Source organism: Eptatretus burgeri, chromosome 12, assembly GCF_056783735.1.
Source record: "Eptatretus burgeri isolate ZD-2024b chromosome 12, Ebu_testis_v1, whole genome shotgun sequence".
Lineage (NCBI taxonomy): Eukaryota > Metazoa > Chordata > Myxini > Myxiniformes > Myxinidae > Eptatretus > Eptatretus burgeri.
This window is the reverse complement of record NC_140972.1, coordinates 40189223-40202797: the sequence shown is the minus strand read 5'-3', so window position 1 is coordinate 40202797 and position 13575 is coordinate 40189223. Positions and strand designations below refer to the sequence as shown.

The window sequence follows — 13575 nt, the reverse complement described above, 5'->3', positions numbered from 1 at the left end:
CATCCTCGCTCATATTCACCCCACTCCAACGTAACAATATTTTAGCAAAGTTGATCTCCCAATTAGGTCACCAGGAGGCAGCCGGAAATTAGTTGCCAGGACACTGAGTGAAGGCGTTCTATGCACGTTTGGTGACCCCGCACTGTGATGCAGTTAGAGATTAACTAATTTAGCACGTGCACCAAACTTGGCCTATGCGCTCAGTTTTAAGGAGAATTTGGTCATGCCATGGGGGAATTTTGTTGCACAAAATCCACAGCGTCAGTACTTTTAAACAAAACAGGTTTAATAACCATATATAATGGAGGGAAAATATGTATGTATGTTGTATATTATATGTTTCATCTACTCCTCCAAAAGGATTTGACTTAGGAAGCTGAAACTTTTCGGGATTAATGAGGGTACCCAGAAGGTGCGTTTCCTGAAAATTAATTTGATTCCATCAAGTATTGAAAAAAATATTTCTACCCATCTTGGTATTTTCTTCCTTTGGGGGAGCAGGATGGGTGCAATTGGAATTATCTGAGCTAAATAACCATGATGTATAATATATGCACATAAGCAGTACGCATGTGTTTGCTTCATGTATGTAACCCGGTTATTTTATATTTTCGGTATCAATCGAGACAGTGGTATGTTGCTTCTTCTCCGCCCAAATAAAGAGATGTGTCAGAAGAATGTGTTGCATGCTGTTGGGCAGGTACTCTGGTATGGTATTAATAATCATAAAGAGAATAACATGACCCTCTCAGCAGCTCCCGTAGGGAGCGGGTGCTTCTAGTAAATATAACAGTGATGGGGAACACAGTGAATCAAGTAGTGAAGAGAAAGAGAAAAACCCCATTAGCACAACACCTGGACAAATATGAACTGTCGGACTGTCTTAGTCTAACAATATGTGCAGACTTGCTCAGGGACACGGGACAGACAAAATAAACATAAATGGAGGTGAATGTGGAGTGAAGCTTTCCTTGAGGTGCTTGTGGGGAACACATGGCTTACTGATGGATTTGAAAGTGAGGGCACCATCACTCGTGTTCCAGCTGCAGTCGATGATGTGTACTGTGATTAGAATGGCTCATAGAATGCCTGGAATAGCTCCATACTGTGGCACGCTCGACCTGAACTGACTTTGGAACTGAGCACATGACTCATCTTGTCCTCTCCTCACTTCTCTCTATCCTTTGGCACTACTGCAGCGATCCTGTGCTCTCGGCTTATGTAGCAGCCATGTGCCCCACATGGCAAGGCTTTTCCCCTGCCCCATGAGCATCGCACACCTCCTCCTGTGGCTACGAAGTCGTTTGCATGTCTCCGCCATGTCAATACATCCGCGTCTGAGGTTTGCCTAGGTGTACATGGAATATTGATTGAATGTGGTCGAAGCTACTCAGGTGGACTCGCCATTTTGACGCAGTAACATGGGGCCGGCACATGTAGATCCAGCATTTTGACATGGTTGTGTGGGGAGGTGAGAAATCACATTAGGAAAGGATTAAGAATGTTAATTACAGAGGGAAAAGAAAGAGACATAAAGGTGATTGAGAAGGAACTTCCTTTACACCTGAGCCTGATTGTTTCTGACTGGGGTAACAGAACACTTATTCAAACCTTCATTATGACATAACTAATTAATAATTAATCCTTCATTAACCCCAAAGTTATTTTCTTAATAATATGTTCATAGCAACACCCAAAGAGGCATGACAAGTGGTATCCTTGACAGATTCAATAACACCAAGGCAACTCTTAAAAATTGATTCAAACTACACTCAAAGGAAAAGATTGAATGAAGCTCGGCCTATTGACGTTTCAAGGTCATTGGGATTCGGAGGTTGCAGGGTAACTCAATTAGACCCAATTCAGGCATCAGTGTATATCCCACAAAAGACAATGCAGGAATAAAGAATATGGTGTTGAAATCGCAGTAACAAAGTAAAGGTCATGTAGTAATAAAAAATAAATGAAAAATAGATTTACAACTCACATGCACAGGGAGAAAAGGGTAGAGTACATCCCCCAAAAATGCTTAAACCTTCATATCATGTTCATATCCGCTGAGGATATTTGCACTAAGTGATGCACAAGATAAGAAAAAAAATATGCGAGCAATGTTCTTTCTCCGAGCTTCGTATATCATGTCATAGGCTTGGCCATGAGTCGCTTCCAAATCGGATTACAGAGCTGGGGGCAGGACAACAAATGACGTCTCGATGTTGGTTCTCCCGGGTGAGCTGTGCAGTATGCCAGTGCCGCTCCTTGGGGTTTTTATCAATGTCCACAGCTGAACCTTCTCTCTTTGGCACAACACTGCTCCTTGCAGTAACATTCCTCACTTGGATTGAACACTTTTTACCTTAGAGTTCGTTTTTGGCTTAAACAGTGAGACACTGCAGAGTAGTTGTTCATCACAATATGGGCAGCTGTCAATGGCTCATCATGCTCTTCACTTTGGAAACTGCTGCATTAGGTAAGTGTGCTTGCATTATGTGCAGTTTGTCACTTTGCTTAAGAGCTGTGGAATAAGGATTTTGTTATTTTTAAAACATATGATTAAGTTGATACTCATTGAGGTGGTGAAGTAGGGTGAACAGAAGCGCGAGTAAAGGGGAGGGGGAGGACTTGGGCTGAGGGCTTTGGCTGGGAGGAGTTATCACATTAATTGAATAATATTGTCATGTTGAAGTTATTACACATCAATTTAGAAAAAAAAATTGATTGGCAGATGTTGTTCTTTTGATTTGCATCAACATACTATACACAGGGTGGCCCAAGATAAAGAGACCCCGTTTTGGGTTTCTTTGAACAAACGTTATAGTGTAAAATAAAATGCATGATATCTTAAATATACCCAAGTACTCAGTGGAACCCTAAACAATGGAAAGTGGAAGTTTGTGCTTCACTAAACAATAACCCCTTAACACAAAATCCATCTGGTTTAAAGTTGTGATTTGCTGCATTAATCAATCACATGGGGCCTCCTGATGTTGGGCCACCCTGTACAATTTGAAGCGTGTCTGCTTGTTTGTTTATGTGTTTGACTTGTATTCACTTCTGAACTGCTGGACGGAAGGAGTTGAAAATTGATGGTTGTACTCGGCGAAAGGAGGGGGGAGATAGGGTATAAAATATTCAAAGTCCTGGGGGTTCAGGGTGGGAGGAGCACCCCAACTCTCTCTTTGAATATGTTTATCATATAGTGCCACCTGGCGGAAGCCAGTATTACAAATCATAAAAGTGGGGGATTTAACCCACCTGCAAGGATGGAATCGAGTTAATTTGAATTGCTGGTTAATTCTAATTGCCCAGTGATTGATGTTGCAACACAGAGCACATATCCCATATACTATGATGTTATGGCCATAAACCCACTAATGAGATTGTTTTTGTATACAATGCCGAGGCGTGTGGAGTCGCGAGCACAGAACAGATCAAGGCAGAACACACAGCCACACCCTCAGACATTGATGCGACATCACAGCCTTGTGCTGCAAACAAAACAAAAAGGACACACCAGAACTAAAAGAACAGCAGAAAAGGAATGGGGTGGAGTGGGGGGTGGGGGAGGACACACAAACAGCAGGGTTGAAGGAGAAAATTGAGGGAGGCTTGGAGAAATAGGGGATGTTCAGAGGAATGAGGGCACAGGGAGGACATAGGGCTAAACAAGATGCAGATAGCTGCAAAATCTCGATCACAGCAGTGGAAGGTAAAACTGAGGACACTGAAAGAGATGGGCTTGGGGATGATTGATAGGGGTAGAAAATATCATGGTTGTGGATGGGGGATGACCTAAGATGATGAAGAGCAGTTGTCTTGAAGCCTAGGATCAGGGAAGAATGAGATTCAAGAAACAAAGGAAGTTTTATCTGCAGGTGGGAAAAAATGGGGAATGAATGAGTGGAGGTGAGCAATGAGTCTGGATTTTAGGAGTTTCACAAGGAGGGGCTTACTGGCAGATGGCATGTGCCCTGCAGAAACCTGGGGGGGGGGGGGAAACAGAGCACGGAAAAGGAAGAGGATTGAAGAACAGAGAGGAGGCAGTAGAAGAGATCCATCCATCCATTGAGACCATACTCTGTGCAGAGCGTTGATGCTGCCTAAGCAGTCTCCTTGGCTATTGGACACATTCCTGGACAGATCACCACTCTGACATCGGATACCAGCAAGCTGGCACTCATTTTGCCAACCTCAGAAGGATGACAAACAGAGTTAACCCCACCAGGTATTAATTCAACAGCCAAGTGGGATTTAAACAGGACCCTCAGATCCCAAGCCAACCACTCTTACCATTAAGCCAACACCAAGCATAGTGGAAGACAGCAAGACCACTAAGCTGTCTGCGTTGTGAAAGTGATAGGCCTGGAGACTTATTTTCATCGCAGGAGATTCCAATTATTTTTAAGGCCCTGGTTTCCAACTCATCGAGCTGACAAGGTGAGAGGCAGGTGTGTCAGCCCAGAGGAGAGCAGTAATCCATCAAGCTGTAGATGAATGCTTTGTAGGTAGATAGAAGTTCAGGTGTGCCAAGGAAAGACTGCATGACAGAGGATACCCAGTTGGTGACTGACTTTGGAGACCAAGTTATATAAGTGATTTGCTGAAGAAAGGTCATGGCAGATTGTGAGACTCAGGTTTGAGTGACTGAACTTCTTCAAGAAGATTGTTAAGGAAGTAGATGTGGGAGTTCACCAGATGGTCTTTTCAGAGAGGCAGAGGCAGAGTGTGAGATATGTCAGGATTAAAAACATATGTAAGATATTGCCTTTTTGTGGGCTCCATGCAATCATGGGTCCCTTCTTGAGGCAATGTTTTTTTTTTTTTATATATGGCCGGATGCCCTTCCTGACGCCATCACTGGTCGCCTCTTACAACACACAGGAATATGGTACACCGATTCTAACCGGGGCATACACCGGGACGAGTACACTGGTACTTATTTCGCCAACCTCGGAAGGATGACAGGCTGAGTCAACCCCCTGGTGCTAATTTGGTGGCCAACGGGGCTTGAACTCAGGACCCAAGGATTCCAAGCCAGCCAGCCACCCCAACCAATAAGCCAACACCAGGCTCAAGATATGTCAGGATTGAAAGACGTATTCCAAGTGTTTGACCAGCTCATGATTCTATCAAAGTCTCCCGGGAAGGGAGAGGCTGATGCATGCCTAATTGAAGGGGGAAGAGAGAACCTGTCGAGAGCCATATGTTGGTTATGAGAGTGGAGGAAGTCAGTAAGACATGAGCAGAGGTGGCCTTGTACGCCAGTTAGAGAGTGTGGAGAGCAAGGCAGGGTGCCAGACTGTATTGAATGGTAGAGATATGTTGAGGGAGATGGCCCTCGTCACATGTCTGACAATGAGGGCCTCCAACTATTGTTGGGAGAGTAGAGGCAGCATGTCCAGGGTAGAGTGAATGGACTTCAATTGATTGTGTGAGATCAGACCATTGGAAAAAAAGAGAATTTGTTGTCAACTTCAATGATAGATTTCATCACCTTGCTGATGATTGGAAGTAAGCTGATAGGTTTGTGGTGATGGGGATTAGTTTATGCGGCATGTTTATCGAAGGCAGTGATTTGGCTGTGTTTCAAACAAAAGAAAGATGACCTGGGGAAAATGAGAGGCAGAACGGAGTGGAAAGAGGATTGCAAGAGCAGAAGAGCAGGTTTTGAGGACGCATGCGCTGTCACATTAAAGAGGGAAAAGCATTTTTCGGATTACTTTTTATTTTTTGAAGCGAGGCAGGGGTAATAAGATAAAGTTGAAGAGTGTGAAAGAGAACTCTCAGGATAAATAAAGCAGAGTGAGACATATATTGTCAGAGTAGAGAAGGAATTGGTGTGCCCGCTTGCTGAGTGCTTGATGAGTAGGCCAGAAACTCGCAGGGGCACAAGTTCAACAATACATCACAACAAGGTCTGGTTGAACACGGAAACATGGACAAAAATGCAACCAACAAGAAAATGAACAATCAGAGATTGCAGACCCTCTCCAGAACTTATTTTGTGTGGCATTTGTGTACTGCTTTGTTATTTAATTGATAAGGGACATAATTAGAACTGCCACTTTATAACTGCTGGAAGTGATGACCAGGTACCAAGACATCCCACATTGATGCAACCTCATTTTGATGGGACACCTGACCCTGACCCATGACGTTTTTATGTTATTATCCAATTGAATTCAGAATGAGATTAAAATAAACTCGATTCAGATCAATTGGAAGACCAAATAGGTACAGTCTTGCATTGGAGTCATCAGAAGGAACCCAAACAAGCAAAAAGAAAAGATGAAGTCATCAGGAGGAACCTGGATAGAATTTGGGTTTCAGCTGCAACTACTCTACCCTCAAACCCATCCAGGCACAGCCAAGTGAGCCTTACTCGGAAAAAAAAAAAAAAACGATATCAAATAAATTTAATAATTCTGCCTGCCGGACCATGCGTCTGATCAAATTGAAATTTAAAACATTTATTTCCTGGATGATAATTCTGAAGGTTCATGTCAATTTATTAAGCAGTTCCATAGAAAACATTATTTAATATTTTTCTTCAATCCAATATGGCTGCCAAACCATGTGACATCAGTTATTCCTGAACAAACTTGTACAACGATGGCCTGGGGTACATTTGTGTGAAGTTTCCCCTCGATATGTCCAGCCGTTCTGGAGAAGATTTTGATTGGTTTTTGGGTAAATCTAATGTGGCTGCCAAACCATGTGACCGATGACATCATATATGTTAACCTTTTGTTCCTCATGGGTAGGCGGTTATATGTGTAAAGTTTCACCTCAATCTGTTCAACAACATCAGAGAAGGTTTTTGAAGGTTTTTTTTTGTTTTAAAACAATATGGCTGCCGAATCACGTGACCAATGTCGTCAAAAGTTTTTTCTGAAAACAATTTTATCCCGAGATGACCCTCAAAACGTTTCATACTGATCAGATGTAGTGTTCTACATATACAATTATGACGTCATAATGAAGGCACATATGACATCATCAAAACATCACCATTATTCCTCATGAGGAGTACTTGCCGTGTGCCAAGTTTCTATTTTTTCCTTGCTGCGGTGTTAGAGATAGAGGTCCAATTATTTTCAGTTTTTCCAACATGGCTGGCACACCACGTGATCCATGATGGCATAATTATGATTACAACATTATATACGAGTAGTCACTCCTATGTTGAAAACATGGTCTCAATCCGGCAAATGGTTGCGGAGAAAAACACGAAAGTTCTATGCAGAGAAACAAACAAACAGACAGACAAACGGACTCAATCGCAACACCCTCTCCTTTGGCGAGGGTAACAACACGGACGAAACGATAACAGAATGATGACAGATCTAGTCTTTAAAACTTAGCTTTGATGAACAAGGAGGCGCTGTACAAGCTAATGCTCAATGTGCTCAGACCCAAAACTGGAAGTCCAAATGTTTTTGTACAAAGATTATTCTATTGAAAGTTTTTTTAGTAGCTGTGAGTTTATGAAACACAATCTCTCAACTTGTTAGACAATCTCATTTCTGTGCTGGGTGGCTGTCATTCAGAGGTTATGTCCATGCATACCAGAAGCAAATAGTGGCTGATGTTACAAGTGTCCTGGTTGGAACAGCCAGCAATTATGAAATTTCTCATCAACCAAAGTGTTTATACAAGCGAAAAGAATATGGTGAAGATTGATAGTCAAGGCAGTGTAGAAGCTTAGTTATAAACAAATTCCAAGGCAAACTTTAACAAATCAAATACTTTTTACATGAATAGACTGGACAAATCAACAGAGTATGGTTTATGGGACTTGTGCCTCGATCAACATCCACAAGTGACTTTTCAGATGGGAATAGCAAACAGGCTGGACCAATTGTGAATACGTCATAACATTCCTGCGATCACATCGGCAAACATTGACCGAGTGAATATGAGTGTCAGGAGTGCCATCGATTGTGACATTTCCTAAAAAGGTACATTCTATTGGGGATGTGGAATAAGTGGAAAATACTAGAAGAGTTTCTGGGTTTCTGGAAAGTGAATAAGAGTCCAGTTTACAACTGCCCTTGTAGTATATTGTTTGTATAAACACCTGAGTGAGCCTTAAATTAATTGTGCGTTATCGTAGTAGGTTACTATGACAGGCCTTTGGCCTGCAGTGGAATTGACTGATCATTTCAAGTCAAGCTTAGTAATGAAAGTTCCTTAATTTTTGGCCTGTGAGATTTTACCTATTGTGAAATGTGCTTAAAGCAGGTTGTTGGGCATTGGAAGCAGAGATCAGACTTCATGAAGATCTTTTCAGCAAATACATCTCCTACATCCGGCCTGTGACCAGGGTATCTGATCCAGTGATAGTAAACTTCGAGTTATACATGTCTCAACTCGTCAAAGTGGTACGCCAATCATACCTCAACACTCATTTTGATCATGACAGCCTGTGTACTCAAATTCATTTTCGTTTTTAACAAAAAAATTCCCTTTTTTGTCAGGATGAAGTCAATCAAATAATGGAAACAAATGTATGGTTGAAACAGGTAGGTGAGATTAAATTCCCCATCACATCAAAGGTCAAAGATAATATAATAGAAATTCTCCAGTAATTACCATTAATCAGAGTGGTGTCAAAGCCACCCAATGCTCGCCGGTTTATACATTTATCGTTTTTCGTTTTTAAAAGACTAGTCTAATAATATTTTTTATAAAGCATTGCAGTGAAGTCTGATCCAAATAATTTTAAAGCAATATATGTATTTGTATATTGAAATCAGAAAAAATAGTGTGGTAGATAAGAACATTAGAAAAGAAATAACTTGCACCAAAAACTTTAACATTTTCACGCTCACCCTCATGCCGGGGGTATCGCTATAACTCTCTGTTCTTCGGACAGGCGAGTTAAAAACGAAAACGATGCAGGGAAGTGTATGCATATATTGTATGTATATATACATATATGTATACATATATATATATATATATATATATATATATATATATATATATATATATATATATATATATATATATATATATATATATTGTTTGTTTGTTACGGATCTGGAAACCATTTGCGTTCAACATACAGATGTCCCAAAAGTCAGTTATGTCGTTAACTATGTGTGTAGTCAGATCCCCTTCCTTTTGTCCAGTGGGAGAATCAAAGGCGTGCATTGCGATTTCTTTTAGTTAGGTTATTATATCAAACAAGCCATCTTACAACCATCCCATCTGCATGACCCCTCGGCCCATCATGATTCACCACCAACCAGCTGCTTTCTCGCACCCTGACATGCCAAGGCAATATCTCGCGGTTCCGGTTTCTCTGCTCCCACAAACGTTGTAACACTTTTCCGACGACCTTTGCAACATTGATACTGTTGCTCGACAAGTACGAACCCATGTGGAAGAGTGGGTGGGGTTTCCCGGCACGGGCCGAAACTCCACCCAGGAAGGGCGAGTCCATGGGAGCCTGCACACGGCGGGGAGTGAGGCTTCTTGCCCTTCTTCGCCCTGCTTGTGACCCCTCCTCATTGCCCCTGTCTTGCCGTGGTCTAGTGACTGGATGAGGGTGGTGTCATTTCCGCGTGCTCACCTTGGACGTCCCCGGTGAGATACGGTCGAGCTATTGACGTGTGTTGCTAGGCCAAGCATCGTGCGGTCTCGAGGACTGCCCGAGTCATGCAGTACTCCTCTATATAAATATTGGTGAATTGTAGTGATGCAGTGGCATGAGGGGGTGCCTGAATATTTTTTCCATGCGCGGAAGGTGATTGTGGTTGAAGTAGTGAGATTTGGTGAGCGAGGTGCGAAGTAAGGTAAGGTGCCGGTTGGGAATTGGCACACAGATTTGAATGAAATAATGGAGCGCAATGCCCGTGCGTGGAGAGTGTAGTGTGTAGTGGAGGGAGTGTGGTGGTTCTCAACCACGGGAGGCATCATGGTGTGCTTATTATCAATTGCATATTGAATGGCGTGTGTGCATGCTTGGTTGTTTTGTACCATGGCTAAAAGGAAAGGGTTAGAGTAGAAATCAGAATATGAGATATAAATAGTTAATAGACCTAACTTCCAGACCCCTGTAATGCACTTTATCCTGTTAACCCACGAGACATGAGGGGAGGTCTAACTGCACAAAGAATGATGAAATAACTGTCTGTGGATCACTATATGTTGGGTGCTATTTCCTTCGAGGAATGTGGTTTTGCAGAACCACAACTCTTCTTCTTCTTCTTTCGGCTGCTCCCGTGAGGGGTCGCCACAGCGGATCATCCATATGATCCGCATAGTGATTTGGCACATGTTTTACGCCGGATGCCCTTCCTGACGCAACCCTGGTCACCTCTTACGACACAGGGATCTGGTACACATATTTTAACCGGGGTATACACCGGCCCAGTACACTGGTACTCATTTCGCCGACCTTGGAAGGATGACAGACTGAGTCAACCCCCTGGTGTTATACGACTTGGTATATACATACATATATATATATATATATATATATATATATATATATATATATATATATGTATGTATACATATACACAAACATGCAGTATAATATATGTATGTATACATATACACAAACATGCAGTATAATATATATACATATATATATATATATATATATATATATATATATATATATATACATATACATACACACACATGTATACATATACACAAACATGCAGTATAATATATATATATATATATATATATATATATATATATATATATATATATATATAGAAATATATATATACATATACATACACACACATGTATACATATACACAAACATGCAGTATAATATATATATATATATATATATATATATATATATATATATATATATATATATATATATATCCATATTCAGTGGCCCAACGGGGCTTGAACTCAGGACTTTTTGGGTCCCAAGTCACTGTCTTAACCACTGCGCCAACACCAGGCGATGCAGAACCACAACTAACTATATATATGTATGTATGTATGTATGTATATATATATATATATATATATATATATATATATATATATATATATATATATATATATATATATGTATGTATATGTATATATATATATATACATATATATCCATATCCATTCCATCCTTCGGACCAAACTCTGTACAGAGAGTTGGTGCTGCCTAAACAGTCTCCTTGGCTATTGGGCACAATCTTGGACGAGTCACCACCCCAAGACAGTATACCAGCATGCTGGCACTCATTTTGTCGAACTTGGAAGGATGACAGGCCAAGTTAACCCCACCTGATATTAATTCAACAGCTGAGCGGAATTTGAACTCAGGACCCTCGGATCACAGGCCCACCACCCGAACCATAAAGCCAACACCAGACATATATATATATATATATATATATATATATATATATATATATATATATATATATATATATATATATATATATATATATATATATATATACAAGCCGGTAAGTGGCGATGGGTCGCTGAGCATGGAAACTATAAGATATAGAGCAAAATGGATGTCATATAGCGGATAGGGAATCACCTTAAGATTATGCATATCAAATCTCATCCAGTTCCATCTACTGATAACTACTCGGTATCAATTTGAATGAAAAGTACCGAAAATGCGGTTTGAAATCGGAAATGCCCAAAGTTCGAGGGGGTGCTGTGGGTGATCAAAGATCTAAATCAAAAATTCGGCTCGATCGTTTGTGCACAATGTATTCCAGATGATTAGTGTGAATTTTCATGACCATCCGACGATAACCCTAGGAGGAGTAGCATTTGGCGCAAAGGCACCTCCAGCTCTCGCATATTATCGATTTTTTTTGCACTAATTGACTTTTGAGCCCCTGACCAAAGCGAAATCGGTCAATATGTCCTGAGGCAAAGTTGTAGTACTCATTGAGTACCATGAACCTGCAAAGTTTCATTCGTATCGATGCACTCACCTGGTCACTAGGGGGCCTTCAATTTTCGCCAATTTTCACGCATAGCCTAATTGTAGGGGTGCTGCAGGTAAAGTATTCCATATATCACAAAAACCAGAATATATTTGATAGAGCATCACCTGTAGATGATTCGTGCCGAATTTCATAACCCTACGTGGGATAATGGCTTTCGGAATTGATTTCGCGTGAACGGTACCGATTTTGAAGGTTTTTCGGTTGTTGCTAGGGAACCAAAGCCTCACTAGCAACCATCAATTTCCAAAGCATTAGGTCGTAAGATGTACCTACCACCCGAGTTTGATCAAAATCCGCCCACGTTTACTACCAATTATGCTGATGACAAACGAACAAACATCCAAACAAACAGACAGAATTACTGACAATAAGGGTCACCTATTTCGGCGACCCAATATATATATATATATATATATATATATATATATATATATATATATATATATATATATATATATATATATATATATATATATATATATATATATATATATATATACATATATATATATATATATATATATACATATATACAGTGGGGAGAACAAGTATTTGATACACTGCCGATTTTGCAGGTTTTCCCACTTTCAAAGCATATAGAGTTCTGTAATTTTTATCATAGGTACACTTCAACTGTGAAAGACGGAATCTAAAACAAAAATCCTGAAAATCACATTGTATGATTTTAAAATAATTAATTTGCATTTTATTGCATGAAATAAGTATTTGATACATCAGAAAAACAGAACTTAATATTTGGTACAAAAACGTTTGTTTGCAATTACAGAGATCAGACGTTTCCTGCAGTTCTTAACCAGGTTTGCACAGACTGCAGCAGGGATTTTGGCCCACTCCTCCATACAGATCTTCTCCAGATCCTTCAGGTTTCGGGGCTGTCGCTGGGCAACACAGACTTTCAGCTCCCTCCAAAGATTTTCTATTGGGTTCAGGTCTGGAGACTGGCTAGACCACTCCAGGACCTTGAGATGCTTCTTACGGAGCCACTCCTTAGTTGCCCTGGCTGTGTGTTTCGGGTCGTTGTCATGCTGGAAGACCCAGCCACGCCATCTTCAATGCTCTTGTTGAGGGAAGGAGGTTGTTGGCCAAGATCTCGCGATACATGGTCCCATCCATCCTCCCCTCAATACGGTGCAGTCGTCCTGTCCCCTTTGCAGAAAAGCATCCCCAAAGAATGATGTTTCCACCTCCACGCTTCACGGTTCGGATGGTGTTCTTGGGGTTGTACTCATCCTTCTTCTTCCTCCAAACACGGCGAGTGGAGTTTAAACCAAAAAGCTCTATTTTGGTCTCATCAGACCACATGACCTTCTCCCATTCCTCCTCTGGATCATCCAGATGGTCATTGGCAAACTTCAGATGGGCCTGGACATGCGCTGGCTTGAGCAGAGGGACCTTGAGTGCGCTGCAGGATTTTAATCCATGACGGCGTAGTGTGTTACTTATGGTTTTCTTTGATACTGTGGTCCCAGCTCTCTTCAGGTCATTGACCAGGTCCTGCCATGTAGTTCTGGGCTGATCCCTCACCTTTCTCATGATCATTGAGGCTCCACAAGGTGAGATCTTGCATGGAGCCCCAGACTGAGGGGATTGACTGTTATCT

General features: G+C 41.1%; 1 protein-coding gene across 4 annotated transcripts in view; it reads left to right on the top strand.

The window, feature by feature from the left end:
* Nucleotides 1-13575, top strand: part of LOC147015471 (neuronal acetylcholine receptor subunit alpha-3-like) — a 37816-nt gene that overhangs the window by 14742 nt on the left and 9499 nt on the right. The window contains exons 1-3 of one of the 4 annotated variants that reach the window (XM_085850261.1): nt 2210-2470; nt 8242-8384; nt 8481-8525. The exons of 1 other annotated variant lie outside the window; for it this stretch is intronic. In XM_085850261.1, coding sequence (XP_085706387.1) covers nt 2416-2470; nt 8242-8384; nt 8481-8525 — 243 coding nt within the window. In that variant the 5' untranslated portion in view covers nt 2210-2415. Of the gene's footprint in view, nt 1-2209; nt 2471-8241; nt 8385-8480; nt 8526-13575 lie in introns of those variants that run through there. 2 more of the 4 variants (XM_085850260.1, XM_085850259.1) reach the window with 2 other exon arrangements.